General features: G+C 43.8%; 1 protein-coding gene across 1 annotated transcript in view; it reads right to left on the bottom strand.

Annotated features, from left to right (window-relative positions):
• Positions 1-20945, bottom strand: part of arhgap25 (Rho GTPase activating protein 25) — a 45933-nt gene that overhangs the window by 20853 nt on the left and 4135 nt on the right. Inside the window, exons 2-4 of the mRNA XM_078565452.1 lie at positions 7015-7214; positions 5610-5697; positions 912-1037 (exon numbers count right to left, since the gene is read on the bottom strand). Of these exons, the coding sequence (XP_078421578.1) occupies positions 912-1037; positions 5610-5697; positions 7015-7214 (414 nt within the window). The remainder of the gene's footprint in view (positions 1-911; positions 1038-5609; positions 5698-7014; positions 7215-20945) is intronic.

The following is a 20945-nucleotide window of genomic DNA, read 5'->3' as shown; positions in this document are numbered from 1 at the left end:
AAGTGACAGCATGCTGCTATCTCTTAAAGGCATATTACAAAATCTCACAACAGAGGTCATTATGTAGTGCAAACCCAATAAGACCAAATGTAGCAACAGCTCCAGTTACCCTGGCTGAGATCAGCAAAATAAACTATGGATCAAAGTTTGTAGATCTGTTGATATCAGGCATTGATCTTAAGTACTCATCAAAGAGCTGGCTCCTTTCCTGTTGGAGAGCAAGAACCAAATTCCTACAGTGTGAGAAAGATAGAAAAAGGAAACAAACACCTCCTTCGCCCTTCACCAAACTCGAAGTTTGCACTCAGTTTCCTCAGCTGCACTCTGTTTGAATCTGATGATTCAAAGCAATGAACCCACTCACCAAATGAGTATCAGAACAGCAAAATCATTTTTACTTTCAGGCATACTTAGCAAGTTGGTGATAATATTAGTAGCACAATATGGGCTCTTGCACTGGTAAGAGTCCAATATAGGGGGAGCAGGGGGGGAGAAAATGGTCTTACATTTATATAGTGCCTATCAGGGCATCCTAAAACACTTGAAACCAACCAAGTACTTTTAAGTGCTAGCCACTGTTTTAGTGTGGGAAACACGGAAACCAATTTGTGCACAGCAAGCTCCCACATACAGCAATGTGGTGATGAGCAGATAATCTGTTTCTGTCTGAGGGATGATATTGGCCAGAACACCAGGGGGAACCTCCCTGGTCTTTGAAATAGTGCATGGAATCTAAGAGGGCAGACAGGGCCTCTGTTTGAAATCTCATCTCGGATTATGCAGCTCTCCCTTCGTACTGCACCAAGAGTGACAGTCTGGACGATTGTCTATGTTCTCTCTAAGATTTATGTGGCATGTAGGTCTTTTATCAAACATGAATTTAAGAGGAGTGCCCAAATGTAACCTGGTACCTCCACTTGATGTTCCCAATGTTCGGCGGATTGCTTTGACCCAGTCTTTCATTTCATTCTGCGAATTGGCCATCAGCAGTTGTGTGTCATAACCACTTCCCGTCCAGTCTTGATCACTGCAGCCCACTGTAAAACACCAGGGGAACAAACGATTCCAGAAATATCAATACAGATCTTTGAATCCACATGCACTTAGGATTATGCAGACAGTTAGAATACACTTCCTCATCACTTGTGATTCAACAACCATTTGCATTGCTCTGATAGTTTTAAACAATAAATGACCTAAATCTCATCAGAAGAGAAATAAGAATGAGAGGAGGTGATGAAAGGGGATACAAGATGGCCTTTGAAATGACTGTTGTGGTACACCTTTAAGCGGGTGTGGTTATGTTTTCTGCTTACATCACCAGAGGGGAAATGATGCAATGTTTCATGTAACTTAGACTCAGTTTGTTCTGAGGAAGCTCCTAACTCAGACACGCGTACAGGGTCTTCAGCTGTGTTATGCTGTGACCAGCTTGTCAATCCTTTATACATGAACCGAAGGATTTTTGTGTTAACCTATCCTCTGTGTGTGGTTGGTACCTTGATGTTTATTTTCTAAGTAAACACAAGGAGAATAAAAAGAACAGTGGATAGGAAGGTGGCAAAATGACATGCTGGAGAGGGTTGAGCGAAGGACTTGGAGAGTGTGGGGCTGAGCTGGCTGAAAACTGTGCTGCAGGTTAGGGGTAAGGAGAGATGGAGGCCAGTGGTGGAAGAACAAAGAATATGATGTGAGCACAGAGTTGGAAGTAGTGCTGAGGTAGGATGGTGAAGGCAGTGTGGACATTAGCCAAGGACTTGAAGAATTTTGAACTCATTGTGCTGGAGCATGGTTGGGGAAGAGAGGCGATATAAGAAATGTTTGTAGTCGGTAGCAATTATGAAATATAAAGGCATAAATTGCCTCATGACTTGCATATTTGCCCTCAAGCCAAAAAGAACTCATCCCTCTCCTAAAAATTTACCAAGGAGCTTTTTGTTCATAAGAACCCTTGCACTTTATCCTTGGTAATTTCAGGCTAGCCAGTTCAGACTTGACTTGTAGCTGGGCATTTGGAGGACTCCTGCTGTGGGTATCACTCAAACAGGGAGAAAAGGTCCCAGCTCTTAGGACTCCATCTCACTCTCCCCACCTCCCCCTCCCGTCCCCTCCCCTCCTGGCAGCTCAAGGTAAATCAGCTCCCACCTATCACCACTATCGGATCCGAGAGGAGGAACTTGATGCTGCTGGAAAGGAAAGTGTTTATGAAAATTCTGCTTTCAGATTTCTTCTAACCAGCTATGCTAAAATATAGAATTTATATAATATAGAATGCATGCGAATGAGAAGTGACTGGAAGATTCTTGTGACCTCCATTATTGGTTTAAGGCCATTTAGTTCTGTGTCAGAGTCACAACAGTTGTTAACGGGAGTGATTTAATGGCTGGATAAATTAGTGTGTGTGTTCACTGACCCAGGATTCCCATCACCTGCTTCCCTCTTCTCCCTCCCCACCCAGGTTTCTCACATCCTGCTCTCAAGGCACTTGTTCCTGGTTGGAAAGTCTGTGTCTGCTGGTCAGTCACCAGCTAAATATTAGATAGTTTGACAAGGTAGAAGCTGCGATGTTGTTTCCCCTTGCAGAGAGTCTGGAACTAGAGGATCACAGTCTCAGAATAAAGATGCTATGTTAAAGATATTGTTAAAGATAGCAGGTGGAGGGTATTGATTGATTAAATGTGTATAAATGCTGGAGTGCATCATTTCCCCGAAAAAGGTATTTGAATTTCAATTGAAATTTCTTTTCAGATTTCTTTTGTTACGGTCCCCTTTAAGGGGCTGTCAGTTAGTTAATTTGTTTATTTGATACTCAAAAGAGTGTAAAAAGAGATTGCTGGGACACTGGTAGGTAGAAGGCAAAGAAATGTAATGCTGCATTCTGTGAACAAACCTAGTATCAAAAAAAGGATGTCTGTCTAGTTTCATACTTCACCAACTGGCTTGGGTCTGTATAACAAAAGAGTCATTTAGGACTGAGATGGAGAGAAATTTCTTCAAAGGGCTGTGAATCTTTGGAATACTCCAACCCAGGCGGCTGTAGATCCTCAGTCATTGAGTGTATTCAAGACAGAGATGGATAGATATCTGGACACTGAGGGGATGGGGGTGAAAGTGGAGTTGAGGTAGAAGGTCAGCCCTCATGTCAAACAAGGGACCAGACCTGAGGTATGTGTACCTAGTAAAAGTAGCTACTGAGCATGTGCATATGGAGCGATGTCACTCACTGAGGGGTGATGACTGAGTAACGTCTCAGAGGGCAGCTCTCACTGTGTCTCAGTCTTAGCTCACCTCTGGAAATGGTTAGAATGGAAATTCATGTCTTTTGAACAAAGACCATTGCCTCTAGCAAGATCTCTTCTACAGCAAGAAGCTAATAAATCCTGCGCTCAAACCACGATGACAGACTATGAATATGAGCTACGTCTGCTCCTATTTCTTAAGTTCTTAGATCCCCATGAATAAATAGTGAAGGGCATTAGGCTGGATATCCGAGGAGGGTTTTTTAATTCATTCATAGGATGTGGGCGTTATTGGCTAGGCCAGCATTTATTGCCCATCTCTAATTGTCCTTGTTCAGAGGGCAGTTAAGAGTCAACCACATTTGCTGTGGGTCTGGAGTCACATGTAGGCCAGACCGGGTAAGGATGCAGATTTCCTTCCCTGAAGGTCACCAGTGAATCAGATGGGTTTTTACAACAATCAGCAATGGTTTCATGGTCATCATTGGACTTATAATGCCAGATTTTTATTGAATTCAAATTCTATCATCTGCCATGGGACACGAACCCTTAATCTGGGTCAAAGACCCTTCCTCACTGGACAGTAATCATGAGGGAGAATTCCCTTGGCCAGCGAGGGGAACTGAGGACAGCCATATGGACCACACCCGTTGAGCTCAAATAAAGTGCACAGACTGAGGATCAAACAGCAGACTCTTGTCGTCTGTTTGAATCATGGCAGGTGGCGTCTTTGCTCCGGAATCCGTCTGGAGAATTATTTGAGCAGAAGGTCCTTTGCAGCCAAAGTGAGAATGACAGCCCCTCTATTTTATTTCAAGTGCTACTCCTGCTCTGTAATTGGGTCTGCTCCAAAGGTAACAGCCAGTCCCTGCTGGTACAAGCTGATCTTTCTCACTTTGGATTGAACGCTTGAAAATAAAACGTTCACTTTTAGGCAGGGGGCATGTATTCAGGATTAACTAAGTATAAGGTCGTGGGTGTATGAAAAAAACCCCCAACAATTTTACATTCAAATCACTGACTCAGAAAATGAAACTTCTGTTTTGAGGGACAGCACACACTTCCGCTGAGACTTTCTTTTGCAGCATCGAAGCCCAGGGGCGGGGCTCAGGGTTTTTCCGTCACATTCTGTTGAACAGAAACTGCTCACAGTTGGCGTTAACATCACTCAGAGACCACATCCGCTACAATTTCACCAGCCAGCTCGAGGTGCAGGTAGCAGACCTCGGCCTGCATTGTGTAGGAAGGGGAGCTGCACAGGATGCATGATCTGATTAAAACAGCCACCTGCACAATGTCGTGAAAAAGGCTGCAAGATTTGAACTGGATGTGTCCTGTGTGTCAATCTGTATCTTTCTGACAGTTAAATTGATGCAGTTCATTGCTCATCTTCTTGGCCTGGTAAATTTCAAGAAAGTGGAAGAATTGCTAGATTCCCTGAAAAACGGAAATATCAGCAGTGACCTTTTCCCTCAAAAGCTGCAATTCAGTGAAGTGGGGTAGAAATTGGAACCTATTTACACTTGGGTGTAAAACAGACCAATTGTGGGTTGTTCTACCCTGCATTGGGCCATATCGGCTTAAGTAATATTCTGACTCTGCTCAAACAGGAGTTTTGGCATCTTACATGTGCTTATGAGTGGGTTAATGCCACTTGACTGTCCTGGAGCCGATTGCTGGACCCCACTTTCGGTTGGTTTTTCTTCACTCAATTGGTACCCTGGCTAATTCCACAACAATCCTGTTGGCTTTTCCCAACCGTCATTCGCTTTAGAGGACTGAAGTACTGGCCTGTATTTGGTGTTGGGGAAATCCCGGAACCCAAGTCGCCATTGTTATCCAGGAGTCGGTCTGGTCTCCCAATGGGAGGAAAGGAAGAGCGAGAGGCATGGAGGTGGAGAAGCTTAGAGAGAAAATTCCAGAGCTTGGGCAACTGACGGCACAGCTGCCAATAGCAGGGTGATTAAAACCGGGGAGGTGCAAGAGGTCAGAATTGGAGGAGTGAAGATATCTTCAAGGATCATTGGGCTGGAGGAAGTTATAGAGATAGGGAGGGGCGAGACCATGAAGGGATTTGGAAACAAGGATATTTAGTATCACAAACAAAGCTCATTCAGTCCTCACTCAACAGCCACCCACACACTTAAGAACGTTCTTCATATTAAAAACAATTATAGCCCACTCTAACTTTCTTCCCCTCCAGTCCAGGGATACTCCTCAAGCTGTAGGACTCTTGGAGATATCTGAATGTGGCTGAGGGATTGAGCTGGGAGCCTTCCTAAACTTTATAATTCAGTCCCACGTGTGGCGGCTGAATTAAATGCTGAGATATTTGTGCTTGGAGCTTTTAAGGGAACAGAGAGGATATACCTGGGGTGATCTCAAAGAGGAACTTTCCTGGATCTTCAGGGTTTGATGGTACTTCATTGACCTTGATATCTTTGAGGAGAATGCAACCCTATGGATAACACAGATGTAACGAATGCATCACAGAGGAAGGGCTTACACTAAGCACATGATTAAAAATAACAACAGCTTGCATTAATAAAGTGCTTCCAATGTCAAAGAAAATGTCCCATTCATAGAGGCTGAATGGCTCATCAATCATGCTCACAGTGGGTAAAGGCTACGTCAACTACATTGGTTTGTGCCTGTGACATTACATAACATTTGTCGATTGAAGGATTTATTTTTCTATTGAACATGACGAAAATGTGCTGACATATATCCCAGTGCAAAATGCAATTTCTACTTTTTGACATGTAACATTGAGAATTGAGAAGGCATCTTTTCAAATGAATGATGAAAAGTGCCATGTTTCTGAGGTGACTTTCCAAGAGTTATTGTCTTTGTGTATCTCTGATGGACGGGTGAGGCAGTTAAGTGTTGTGCAACATTTATTTTTTTCCCCTGAAAATGACTGTGTTCCCCCACCAACATCCCGCCCCCAATATTGGCAGTAAGTGGAGTGGAACTGAAATTATTAAGGATCAAGTTCACCTCACATTCAATCTCTGCACAATTTGTCAATCTCGGTCCAGACAGCTGTGGAAGGAGGTTAAAATGCTGAACCCCCAATCAGAATGGTTAGCTTAGTGTTCAATTGTTCGGTGTTTGATTAAGTATGTCTAAGTATCTTCTCTGTTCACAGAGTGCATCCAGTTCAGCCTGGCTGTGGTGATTGAAAAAGGGACACGAAACTATAGGTAGCAGCTGTAAGTATGAGAGCAGACATTTAAGAGTATCGTAAATAAACTACTCGCACACATGGAAGCTAATGTGTCATCTCTGCATATCTGCAATGCATAAAACACAACAGTTAGGCTCAAGTTCATACTGAGCCTGAACAACAAGGAAGAGCTTCAGTACCATTCCTTGTTTCAACCTCCAGATCTCAGTCAAGTTCCAGCCTGGAGAAATCTTCTAATGATAGGACACTGATTGGTTAGTCATCCTGTCCAGCCCTGCCATGGCTTGCACGTGCTGTGAGCTATAAAGTCACCTTGGTTATTATCATATTAAAATCTGCCTCATGCTTACAGGCACCCTGTCTTAAGAAAGACTCCGCAGACAGGAAGATGGTAAGAAGGCATGTGAATGGTCAACGGTTTTTAAATAAACCCTGTGGTGTGGATAAATGCCAAATATTTACTAACTCTCTCTAAATATTACCACAATTAACCAGATCCTAACTGTTCTATCATGGTCAGGGAGAAATTCATTTTCTTGGTTCCAATCCAAGCATCATTGTTAGCAAATATTTCCGATCTGATACCTGTGGCTTCCCATCCTCTTCCTCTTTGTAATAACACAGGTAAACTCCTCGAAGAACAAACCAGCGAGACTGCCACTGCTTCATTAGAGATCTCCTCTTTTTTAGCCAGCCTGACTTCACAGGCCGTTCCATTGTGTTGGGAGATGAAGCTCTATTTAATGCTGTGCCATGGTCAGTTGGCATCACACTCTTTGAACGACCTAGTCAACAAAAGAAAAACAAAAGGTTGAGGGGTTTATTTTAACGTTAGCAGTGCATCCCTTTTTACATTATTTACCAAGACAAGTTCTGCAACACTGAGATGCTGTTATGTGCATTTTTTACAAACTTACATGTTTGTACATATTTCTCTCCACAAATAAGAAAGTCAATTACTCGTCTTTCAGTTTTAATTGGTGGACTAATGAACTGTCCTCCTGACTGCCCAAAGCCTGTCCACCATGTACAAGGCACAAGTCAGGAGTGGGATGGAATATTCCCCACTTGTCTGGATGAGTGCAGCTCCAACAACACTCCAGAAGCTTTACATCATCCAGGGTAAAGCAGCCCGCTTGATTGGCACCACATCCACAAACATTCACTCCCTCCACCACCAACGCACAGTAGCAGCAGTGTGTACCATCTACAAGATGCACTGCAGCAACTCACCAAGGCTCCTTAGACAGCACATTCCAAACCCATGATCACAACCATCTAGAAGGACAAGGGCAGCAGATGCATGGAAATACCACCACCTGGGAGTTCCCCTCCATACCACACACCATCCTGACTTAGAAATATATCACTTAGAAATATAGAAATATATTCAGTGTCACTGGGTCAAAATCCTGGAACTCCCTCCTTAACAGCACTGCGGGTGTTCCTACACTACATGGTTCAAGAAGGCAGCTCAGCACCACCTTCTCATGGGCAATTAGGGCTGGGCAACAAATGCTGGCCTCATCAGCAATGCCCACATCCCATTCATTAAAAAGAAATGAATAATACGATTGTTTTTCTGAAGCTCCAGATATACCTTCCCACTAAATCATCAATGTACCACAATCAAAACTGTGGACTGACTCATGCTTTTTAAGGACTTGAAAGTGGGGCATTTTCAGGTTTAACTACTTGTTTGGCACAACTTAACTTAAAGGCTGATGAATTTTACATTTCCAAAGCAAAATATGTTGCATAAGTCAGAATATTACCTCTTGAATACAGGAGAGCACAGCAAACAAAGCTGTTTTGCCCAACGTGACTGTCAAAAAGCAAATGTGGAAATGCTGAACTTGAAGGTGAACAGGCTTTCGAACGAATGTATTCATCACCTGGTAACTTTAGGTCCTTCTGTAGAACAAGCTCATTCCCCTCCCTTTCCAAGAATACGGCCTCCTGAACTGGTTTTTGAGAAATCATGGTGAAGGAGAAGGATGGAAATGAGTCCAATATTGAAGAAGTCAAGTTTGAGTCTTTATGAAATATCTCCTGTTTGCAGCCTGCCTCAAGGAGTGGTGCCCACCATGATGGATGTATGTTTGACAGTCATTAGGAGTGACGCAGCATGTTGGAACATTGCTTCCTCAACCCCCATCACTAAAACAGATTATCCAGTTGTTATCACATTGCTGAGTGTGGGAGCTTGCTGTGCGCAAACTGGCCAACATGTTTCTTATGTTACAACAGTGACTATGCTTCAAAAAGTGTTTCATTGGCTGTAAAGAACTTTAGGGCATCCTGAGGTTGTGAAAGGTGCTATATAAATGCAAGTCTTTCTGAGTGCTGTTTGTGATGTTGTATCTAACCTGGTGCAGGAGTAGAGCATACATGAGCCTGTGTGACCATTCAGTGCTGACCTTCGCTTTCACCTCCATTCTCCCACCCAGTCCCTCACCTGGCCCTGATTCTCTGAGAGACCAAACATCTCTTGACCTCAGCCTGGAATCTACTCCGTGACTATGCATCCACAACCCTCCTCCTGAGGGAGAGAATTCCAAAGATTCTTAGCCCTCTGGGTGAAGGAATTTCTCCTGAATGATCATTCCCTTATCCTGAGACTGTACCCCAACCCCCACCATTCCATGTCCTGGATTTCCCCAGCCAGGGAAACAACCACTCAGTGCCTATCCTAACAAGCCCCCTCGGAACCTCGAATGTTTCAGTGAGATCAGCTCTCATTCTTCTAAACTCCAGAGAATATCGACCCAATTTACTCAGCCTCTCGTCACAGGGAGCGATCCAATGAACCTTTGCTGTACCACCTCTAGTTATATGGCTCGGTGTCAAATTTTATTTGATACACGCTACTGGGAAGCAGCTTGGGGTGTTCTACTGTATCAAAGAGGGTGTAAAAATGCAAGTTGTTGTTAGACATCTCCAAGTCACACAATCTGACTCTACCTTGGAGTGGGGAGGAGTGAAAAGAAGATTTCCAAGGCAAGTTGACCTGTGGCATTCAGCACATTTTAATGACAGGACATGCGTTATCTGTATGGACAATAGCCCAAAATGGGTGCAGACACAGGTTCTCCTGCCTCTTCTCGTTCAAAACAAGAGCAGTTGCACCAAGATCTTAAAGGAAGAAATCTTGCAGGAGAGAATCATAACCTTTTTTGAGAATAATTTAGGTCACTGAATGAATTAAGTTCTGTTTTTTGTCCGTAAGGCTCTGGAACTTGGTTCATTCAGCACCAAATCACTTCAGCCTGTGTTCAATGTTCATGATGGTTCCCGTCGACAGGGACAATCTGCCTTAATTACAGCCCCGCCAATCAATAAGCTTTAATTTCCAAATGCCATGAACTGAGTCATCCTTCAGAAAAAGCTGAGCTACGCTCTGTTTACAGTGTTCCATTCCAACAGTCGAGTATGTCATTGGACTGTGCAAGGCACAGCTGGTCCAGACTCAGGAAGTACTTGCTTAAAATAGAAACCAGCTTCCCAGATGTTTGCACTATCATTGCAGTGACAGGAAACAAATGTGTTTGAACATGAGAACTTGAGGAAAACTTTCTCACCCCTTACATTCCAAACTATCACTCCCTCTTCTGTTTCTAAATGTGGAATTCTGGTAGGGTGACAGACTGGGAAATTCAGGCAGCATCTTGAGCATCCCTGATTTTTGTCGTTGTGCTGTTGCCTTCAGCTGCCTAGACCCCAAGTTCTGAGTTCCCTTGCTAATCCTCTCTGTCGCTCTCGCTCTCTCTCTCTTTCCTCCTTTTTTATAAAGTCCATCAATTGTGACCAAGATTTCCTACTATGTGGATCAATGAGAAATTCTTGTTCAATAATGCTTCTGTGAAGCACTTTGGGACTTTTTACTGCATTAAAGGTGCTATTTAAATGCAAGTTTTTGCTTTTAATACCCTCCGAATGACCTCAGCTGTGTTTTTTCAGTGCAGCAAACTTGCTGTCTCGTCTTAACAGCATTTGTTAGCTTCTTCAATTAGTCCAGTATGCTGGCCGCAACTAACCTTGTTGACAAATTATCCCAGCCCCTGGTCACTCTCTGTGAGGAGAAAGGAACTTGTTGATGATGTAGGTCAGCTTTTCACAACGCTCAATGTAATCGCTCTCTTACTACTGTCCCTGGTGTTTCTGAAACTATTTTGGCAGTTTTACATTCTCTATCATTTAAAGATCATATAGGACTCTATAACCTTCCAAGATATTAGCAGGAGTCAAAGTTAATCAAGGCGTTCATCATTCCATTGACTCTCAGCTTTGTTCCCGAGAGCTGATACATTGCAATGGCAAGAGTTGCATCTCATACATTTTCAGATTTGTTCCGCTGTGTTTAATACCAAATTCTTTAATGGTGCTGCGGTAACTCAATCCAGGGAGCAGTTGAAAATTGCAGCCTCTAGTAAATCAGACAGAGGTGGCAATCCCACCGAAAACTCAATATTCTGAACCAGAGAAAAAACACAAGCAAAGAGTGCAAGAAAAGCCCTCAGCTGTTTCCTTCTTGGCTGTCATTGTGTGTCTCACCCTCTTGACCTTTGTCCTTTAAATTAGAGCTAGGTTGCTCGGGGGTGCTATCATGAAACGTTAGCTCAGCAGAGATTCGTGTCAACCTGGAATACTCTCGCCCAAAGAGCCGTTGAAACTGAGGATATCATTCGGAACGATTGGATTTTTCCTAGTTAAGGGACTTGTTGACTGTTTCATCGCAACATAGTCCAAGACTATAGCAATTTGCAGCACAGAAACAGGCCATTCAACCCAACAGGTCTGTGCTGCTGTTTATGCTCCACACAAGCTTCCTCCCACCCGATCAACATATCCTCCTATCCCTCTGTCCCTCATGTACTTATCTCACTTCCCCTTCAAGGCAATGATCAGCTTAACCGGAATTATGTGTGAGAACGATGATTATAAAGGGACATGTTCCCCTTACGGTACCGTAATGGTAATGGAATCAAGGTGGAGAAATGGAATAAAGATACAGATCGGCCTTTTCCTCTTGCAGTGGCTGACCCAATTTGTGTGGGATGAGTGGTCTCATCCTGTTCCTGTGATCTGTGAAGCAGGATGGTGCTTGAGAAAATGCAGGAGAGGCAGCAAAGAACCATTCAAAGCTTACATCCCTTTCAAAACCGATGAACCCAGAGCTACCTCTGTGCTCAGTCAAAGTGGGTTCTGACATGGCACCAGGGTACAAAAGCTGGAAAATAGCTATTTTTGTTGGAATACTTTTGAATGGGATTGCAGGGTTTTATCGAGGCTAAAGCCCGAAAAGGTCAGTTCTGGGGTTTCTGCGAGTGACATGAAGCTTCAATAGGTACGAGGAAAGGCCAGAGGTTCGGCCAGAAAACAATGGCCCCGCTTCTCTGCCCTGTGGTCACCTACTCTGAGAAACTTCAGCACAGTGCAGCCTCAGAAAATTAGATCTGAAGAGTGTGCAAGCAATCTAACACAGACAAAAATCTCACCCACAAAAGTCATTTGATAAAAGAGAGCGGGGGCGCATTTGGGAGCACTCTTGAGTCACAGGGTTTTGGATCCTGTCCCACTCCTGAGAGTTGAGTGCGTTATCTTAGGCTGACGCTCCCAATGCAGTACTGGGGGGAAGCGATGTGTTGTCAGACTGAGGATGATGATGATGCCTCGCGTGGATGTAAAGGAGAGCACTGACATGGCCAAACTTCGCCCCTCAGCCTAAAGCCAAAAGAGATGCCAAAAACAAAATACTTCAGGTGCTGGAAATGGGAAGTAAGAAGACAAAATGCTGGAAACGCTCAGCAGGCCAGGCAGCACCTGTGGGGGGAGAACCCGAGGACATGTTTCAGGTCGATAACCTTTCATCAGAGCTAAAAGAGATCATCTGTTTGTGGGGGCTTGCTCTGTGCTGAATGGTCCCTGCAGGATAACAGTGATTACTCTTGAGAAGTACTTGATAAATTATCAAGCCTTGTGGGACTTCCTAAGGTTACGAAAGATGCAGGTTTTTCTCATTTTTTGTTGTTTACAAAAGTCATGCTCCCCAGATTTTCCCCTCACCCCCAGCCCTCCCCCGTCCCCTCACATCTGTTCTGCCGAATTACTGCTACGCATTTAGACGGGGCTTTTTTTCTGTAGGTGTGAAGCAGCTCGAAGCACTCTGTGCTACATCTGACAGAATAGCTGCAAGCATGTGATGTTCATTTGGGAATGCACACTGTGTGTTTCACCCTCCCACGATGATACTTTGTCGCGCGGAGGAAACCTCAGACAAGCGCAGAGACATTGGGGTCTTCGGCCCACACACAACCTCACCAAAGGCTTGCTAAAGCAGGGGATACAGGGTAGGAAGCTTCTCTTGGTATTGGCCGCTCTCCCTCCTGTCACACAGCTCAGGACAGTCTTATTATTCAGGATTTATGAGCAGCTGAGCTGTTGATGAAGGGAGTAAACCCAATTCCTGGCTCTCCTGGCCTGCTGGCCACTGCCTGCAGACACAGCATTGTTCCTATGTCCCGAATTTGCCGTTGGATTGCATGTCACATCTTCCCAAGTCAAGCATGTTGTTTCTTGAAGGCAAAGCTTCCTCTTTTGGGAGGGATCTGCTCGCTTCCCTTTGGCTGGTTTTCTGCAGACCCCTATACCTGCTGAGAGCATGGATGGACAGCTCCAGCCTCCGCCAATATCATTCCAACTGAGTGCAAAAGGTACCCAGTCATATACCAGACCCACTGGCTCTGAAAATGTGCTTTACTTCCACTCATTGAGTTTTCAAGGCAACACCCTTGTCCCACTGTCTAATGGCAGCTTGAAGGCCAACTCCTCCATGCCCAATGCAACCTGTCTAGACACCTGGGGCAGATCTGCAACCCTCCTTCCTTTATTCCTCCATCGTGAGCAAGACTTCTCACTCCCTTAGATTACAAAGCCTGCCCTAGATACATTGAATGGCTTTCACCCGCTTGGCACTGATCACAGGAAGGGCAGTAACAGGGCTGTTGCAAGTATCAAATGTATCAGCTGGGACAAATGTGAGGCTTGAAAAGGCGGCTCTGTTTTGAACTGTCTCCTTGAACTTCAGATAAAACAGGATGCCCTGGAGAAAGGGAGATGGTGTGAAATTGTATTGGACTCTACCTGGCAACAGGCCAGGTGATGGTTACAATGGGGCCCAAGTCAAATCTTACTTCATGTGAACATAGTAACAGAGCCTGCTCTACTGTTGAATAAGGTCATAGCTGATCTGTTTGTGACCTCCCACCTACCCCCCAATAACTTTTCACCCCCATATTTATCAAGAATCTATCCACCACCTCTGCCTTCAAAATATTCAGGCTCTGCTTCCACCACGTTTTCAGGAATAGAGCTCCAAAGACTCACGACCCTCAAAGAGAGAAAATTTCTCCTAATCTCTGTCTTAAATGGGTGACCCCAAGTTCTAGATTCTCCCACAAGAGGAAACATCCTCTCCACGTCCACCCTCAGGATCTTCTTAGTCTCTCCATGACTGTGCAAGTTTAACATAAAAACATTGATTTCCCCATGGGCCAGTCCCTGGTGCCCAGGATTCATTTCCCATATACTTCCAGCCAATGCCTGTTCAATGAACCTTGGATCAGATCAACAAACTCAATTCATATCTGACGGTTGTGGGATTTTCTGTTGTCTCTGAATTGGCTCGATGTTGCACCTTAATTTGGGAGGTAAAAACTTGATTTAAAAGTGGTTTTAAGAAGTGCCTGAGGGAGATCGCCGAGGGGCATTGACCCTGCAGCATTAACATGAGAAATTGGACACTGTTCCTCATTGAACATTTGCAGCTTCCACATTGCAGTGTTATCACAAAGCCACATCCTGTTACAAAACGGCTGTACAGTTGATTCAGAGGCCTGAACACCCAGCAGGCTCTGCAAACAAAATGCATCTCAGCAACTGTTTCTAACTGCCTTTCAGCTCAAGGGCAAAAATAATTTGAGTAAAGCATCTGATTTTGAATCATTTTCCTGGAGTGACCCACCTTGTTGGATCAGGAATGGAGGTCAATTAGTTCATCTAGGAGGAACTAACACTGCATCTTTTACAAGAAGTACATTGCAGTTGTAACAGTATAAAGTATTTTGAGAAGTTGCAGCAAAATGTAACTGCAAGAATTCTTTGAACACATACAGCAAGGACCCAGCAATGGTCCTTCTAAATCTACTTTTTGTTGCACCCTGCTTGCTTGTTGCACTACTGCAGAGTACACACATCACACACCTGCACAGTTCAGAGGGAACAGGGCTCTCCAGCAATATGAGCATTTCATTATTGTTGTTGAGAGTATTATTCTGTGTAAGCTGGGCAGAAACAGTCCCATTTACTATTGGGTGTGACGTCTTTTAGAATTGGGACAGGGTGTCAATGCTGTTTAATATTGTCGGGAGCAATGTATTCCACAGATTGGGAAAGGACAGTACTGATTAAGAAAGAGTTACATTGCACCCCTGATGAGCTCAGGACATCTCAAAGCACTTCACAACCAATGAAATACTTTATGAAGTTGTTCGAGAGAATTTTCATTCTCAGGAAAGTATAATAATGTTCAAAATATTTTGCTGGCTTACTGTGAAGTAGGTTTATGGGGGTAAGGATAGTTGGGTCTGTGTGCGATTTAATTAAATTTGGAGTCAAGTTGGCTGCAAGTTTAAATCATCAAAAGAAGCTAGGTGTTTGACATGCTATTGAGTAAACATGGATGCTGGCTTAGCATGTAAGGTGTGAAGGGAATTTGCATTTTTAGATAAATGATGGGATATTGGATTTCAAAGTCTGTTTACAACTAGCCAGATAAGCAAGGCTAAGGAACGTGTTTATTTTTTACCAAAAGGTTACTAACAATATGTAGTGACAACATGAAAGTTTTTATATTATGAGGGAGATACGGTTTCAAAGATGTATGGAACAATAGAATTTAAATATTAAAAAGGGAGAAACATATATAAAGGAAAATGAAAGGTTGTGTGTCAGGAGAAGGCCATGTAAGATCTAACAGGAGTCTGTGAAAAGCTTTAATGAAGCCTCCAGCATTTGTGCATAAGTCTGCTGTCTAATGGAACTGAAGCTGGAGAACAGCCATTTGGAGTTCCACTGTCCAGGGTATTGAGTTAACTTGCTGAGTCTGTTTTAAATTTAAAATCAATTTCGGACCATTGCCTTAAAGGGAGTGTAACTGGGAGTCAGGTTAATTAGGAATTTTAGGAGTTATTATAGTAGTAATTGTAGTCTTATGTATGTGCTTGACATCTTTAATTTTGTGAATAAATATTTTAATTTAATTTTTTTTTAAATCCCTAAAGGTCTTGGTGGACTTATTACTTCTGAATTCAATGCATGCATCTCATAATAAATACAAATTGCAAAAGTGTTGTGCTAGCGCAACCAAGTTTCCCTCGTGGATTTGGTCCGCCTGGCACACATCACCGGCCACGTCATAACATCACACAGTAGAGTGACAATGACCAGGTAATCTGTTTTTGTGTTGTTGACTGAAGGATTAATATAAACCAGGGCACCCAACTCATTTTTGAGTGGCGTCATGTGATCTTTTCAGTCTGCCTAGGTTTAACCTTTCACCTGAAAACTATTTGATACATAAAAGTGGGTAAACATGGATCATAGAAAATGTATTGCAGCTAGCTCAGTGCATTCAGTTGCAATGCTACTGCAGCACCAAGTGAAACAAATGTACAAATCACAAGTTAAATTATAATAATGTAGACCACTCAGCCAATATTAATTCATTCATCCTGAAATGTCATACCCTGACCAAATGGCTAAATCCCTCTCTTTGTGAGCGAGATTTTACCCTGCTAGTTTTACCCTGCTGTGTTAGTCCTGCTGTTTAATTACTGGGTGAATGCTGGGCTGAGTGCCCTGTCTCTGACTGCATCAGCGTGACATGTTGTCCATCTGAAGGAACATGAAGCCTCATCATCCTGTGTGACACTTCCAATGCTACAGATTAGATGAAGCATCACTGGAATAGCTTTCCTCTGTGCTTCCTTTCTAGTTCAGTTACTATCTGTGGTGTGTCCCTGTGGAACTTCACCTGACAGAGCGAGGATTGATCCCAGCTTTGTGCTGAATTAGCTGATGCCCACTAAAGTAGCTTCATAGAATTACCACACATTTACAGCATGGAAGGAAGCCATTGGGCCCATCATGTCTGCACTGGCTGACATGCAACTATCCAGCCTAATCCTACTTTCCAGCCATTGGTCTGTAACCTTACAGCACTTCAAGTGAATATCCAAGTACTTCTTAAATGTTTTGAGGATTTCTGCCTCTGCAATCCTTTCGCCAGTGAGTTTCTTACCCCACCACTTTCTGGGTGAATCCTCTCGAAACCCCCTACTTCTTCCCCTAAATCTATGTCCGCTGGGTGTGAACTCCCCTAACAAAGGGGAAATAGGATCAATTTATCCATCCCGTTGTCGCAATGATAGGAAAGTGGGACTGAGTGAGAGCTCCTTCCAATTTCAGCAGCTAACCACAGACATATTGAACTGTTTAAAGAAGATCTGTTGCTTAAAACATACAAGAAAAGACACTGATCAAAAAATGGTGGCCATGAGTCACCTGATGGCTGATACTGCAAAGTTGACCACTTCTCTGGAAAGTTTCTATATGTATTGCACTGCAGACCTGTTACATGGAATTTCACACCTGGGTGCTGTGGTGGCTGGGGGGTTTCAAGCTCCACTTCAAACAGGGACACTCTGAAAAGGAAGGTATTAAAAATGCAAAATGCTGGACATTGATCAGCTATAGATCTGTCAAGACAATGGAAGCTGCTAACCAGCCAGGTATTCATCAGACATTCAAAACCCCCTATGCTGTGGAGGATGAAATAACCCCCAACTCCTAAGGGTTTATACCTTGAAATGTGTCAAAAGTCTCAGAGATGAAAAGATCAAAAATGGGATTACTTGGTCAGCAATAAGGACTGCAAGACATGCTAATTGATGTCCTTTCTGGGAATATACAGTTAAGAGTTTGAAAACTGGAGCAGCAGGTGTAAAAGGAACATGACAGTCATCGAAAAACACTGCTGGAAAAGAGGAGGAAAGATCTATCTCTCTCTCTCTATCTGAAGCTGGAGTTTCTTTGACACAGTATAGACCTAAATCAAGTTAACTCCAGAATTCTACCAATTAATTTCAAAGAGCCACCACATGTAACAATCTATGCCTCACACACAAGCAATGGACTGAAGCATATATTCTTTTCAATTTTAATTGGACCTTTCTTACTTTTGTGTGTGTGTGTGTGTGTGTGTTTGTGTGTGTGTGTGTTTGTGTGTGTGTGTGTGTCTGTTTGTGTGTGTGTTTGTGTGTGTATGTGTGTGTTTGTGTGTGTGTGTGTGTTTGTGTGTGTACGTGTGTGTTTATGTGTTTGTGTGTGTGTGGTTGCGTCTTTATTTTTTTCCTCGGCTTTAGTAATGAATAAACTTACTCTTTCTTTGGCTGAAGAAAACCTGGTTTGATTGACTGCGTATGAACAAATAAATACATTTGGATTGGAAAAGGCATTAACGGGGAAACAAAATTCTAAAACCTTTGTTATGACCAACCGAGGAGGCTGAATGAAAGGGGACCCAGCTCACCCATCCCGACCCAATCGTAACAAAATCTAGACCCATCATAATTTTATACAATTTGGTCTCCCCTCAGCCACCTCTGTTCCAAGAAAACCATCCTAGTCTATTCAATATTCCCTCATCACTAAATGGCAACATCCTCGTAAATCTCCTCTGTAACTTCTCTTGTACAATCAGACCTTTCCTATAGTGAGGTGACCAGATGTTCATTCAGTGCTCCAGTTGTGACCTAACTAGGTTTTTTTGTGGCAGCTCAAGCATAATCTCACTGCTCTTCTATTCAATACCGCAGCCAGTAAAGGCAAGTGTTGCATATGCCTTCTTGACCACTTGACTCACCTGTCCCACCAGAAGGCCTTGGTGTTCTCAGTTTGGTGTGGTGATGCTGGGCATTTGGGTGTGGTTGCAGGTGAGTTGAGGTTCCATCACTCAAGTGCCACTGAAGTGACACTTGGTGCTGCATTTCTGTGGAGCTTAACTCAGAACATGCTCAACCCATTAAGGTGGAAAAGCAGGGTGTTGGATGAGGAGATTTCAGAGGCAGGGTGGCTGACGCTGTGGAGGGATTTCGACCTGAGAACAAGGATTCTGAAATGAATGTAATTTTTGTGGTAGGGGGGAGGGTGGGGTGCAATGTATGTGTTAGCAAGGACAAGAGTGAATGGCTGAGTGGGAACGAGTGCAGGGAAGGACATGTGCAGCACAGCTTTGGACAGGTAAGAGTTAATGGAGAGTGAAGGGTAGATCATCAGCAAGGAGAGCATTGGACTAAGTCAGGGAATCTGAAAGTGACAGTGTTTCAGTGCTGGAGGTATTATTGAGCTCTTTTCAAGGCTGTTGGGCCTGAACAGGAGACATCCAAAGAATGAGAAGTCCTTCAGAAGGCTGATAGCAAATCCTTCCGAACACATCCTGGCAACAAGAGGAGCACAAATCTCTTTCAAAAAGTAGTTTTCAAAAGAGAAGTTTTTAAGGTCGGATTTTCCCCTTCAGGATAGTGGGATAGGGATCTGAAAGTATTGGAAATAAAGCTGCAAGGAATGTCAATATTTAGAAAGAGTGCTTAGCAATGCCCATTTCCTAACCTGGTGTGTGGCACTGGCACTTTGTCCAATGTTCATGTACAAATTGTCACCGGCTGCACTCTGTCTGCAACGTTCTCATTCGGGAAGAATTAGGAATGGGCAACAAATACTGGTTCAGCCAGCGAAGGCCACATTCCATGAACGAATCAAAAAATATACTAATTAAAAACTATTAAGTCTGTAATGTTCCCATTTAACATACATACTGAACATACAAACATATGAATTAGGAGCTGGAGTAGGCCACTCGGCCCCTTGAGCCTGCTTCCCCATTCAATAAGATCACGGCTGGTCTGGGTGTAACCTCCCGCCTACCCCTGATAGCCTTTCTTCCCCTTGCTTATCAAGGATCCATCTACCTCTGCCTGAAAAATATTCACAGGCTCTGCTTCCACTGCCTTTTGAGGAAGGGAGTTCCAAAGACTGACTACCATCTGAGAGAAACAATTCTCCTCATCTCTATCTTAAATGGGCAACCCCTTATTTTTAAACATTTATACACATTACACACTATTTCTGCTCATTATACACTGTTCTGTCTGTAATGTTCACACGTATCACATACTGCCCTCCCTCAGATGATGAATCAGTGCTCCTCCATGTTGAACACCACTTGGAGGAAGCACTGAGGGTGGCAAGGGCGCAGAATGTTCTCTGGGTGGGGGACATCAATGTCCATCACCAAAAGTGGCTCAGTAGCACCACTACTTGACCGAGCTGGCCGAGTCCTAAAGGACAAAGCTGTTCGACTAGGTCTGCGACAGGTGATGAGGGGACCAACAAGAGGAAAAAACATACTTGACCTCATCCTCACCAACCTGCCTGCCACATATGCATCTGTCCATGACAGTATCGGTAGGAGTGACCATCGCACAGTCCTTGTGGAGACGAAGTCCTGCCTTCACATTGAGGATACCCTGCATTGTGTGGTGTGGCACTACCACTGTGATAAATGGGACAGATTTCAAACAGATCTAGCAACTCAAGACTGGGCATCCATGAGGCGCTGTGGGCCATCAGCAGCAGCAGAGTTGTACTCAAACACAATCTGTAACCTCATGACCCGGCATATCCCCCACTCTACCATTACCACCAAGTCAGGGGATCAATCCTGGTTCAATGAAGAGTGCAGGAGGATATGCCAGGAGCAGCACCAGGCATACCTAAAAATGAGGTGTCAACCTGGTGAAGCTATAAAACAGCACTACTTGTGTGCCAAACAGCATAAGCAGCAAGTGATAGACAGGGTTAAGCGATTCCACAACCAACGGATCGGATCTAAGCTCTGCAGTCCTGCCACATCCAGTCATGAATGGTGGTGGACAATTAAACAACTCACTGGAGGAGGATGCTCCACAAATATCCCCATCTTCAATGATAGAGGAGACCAGCACATCAGCACAAAAGGCAAGGCTAAAGCATTTGCTACAATCTTCAGCCAGAAGCGCCGAGTGGATGATCCATCTCAGCCTCCTCCGGAGGTCCCCAGCATCACAGATGCCAGTCTTCATCCAATTTGATTCACTCCACGTGATATCAAGAAACAGCTGAAGGCACTGGATATTACGAAGGCTATGGGCCCTGAAAATATTCTAGCAGTAGGACTGAAGACGTGTGCTCCAGGACTCACAGCGCCCCTAGCCAAGCTGTTCCAGTACAGCTACAACAATGGCATCTACCCGGCTATGTGGAAAATTACCCAGGTATGTCCTGGGCACAAAAAGCAGAACGCATCTAACTCGGCCAATTACTGCCCCATCAGTCTACTCTCCATCATCAATAAAGTA

This window comes from Cetorhinus maximus, chromosome 20 (genome assembly GCF_964194155.1).
Source record: "Cetorhinus maximus chromosome 20, sCetMax3.hap1.1, whole genome shotgun sequence".
NCBI lineage: Eukaryota > Metazoa > Chordata > Chondrichthyes > Lamniformes > Cetorhinidae > Cetorhinus > Cetorhinus maximus.
This window is presented reverse-complemented; position numbering and strand designations above follow the sequence as displayed.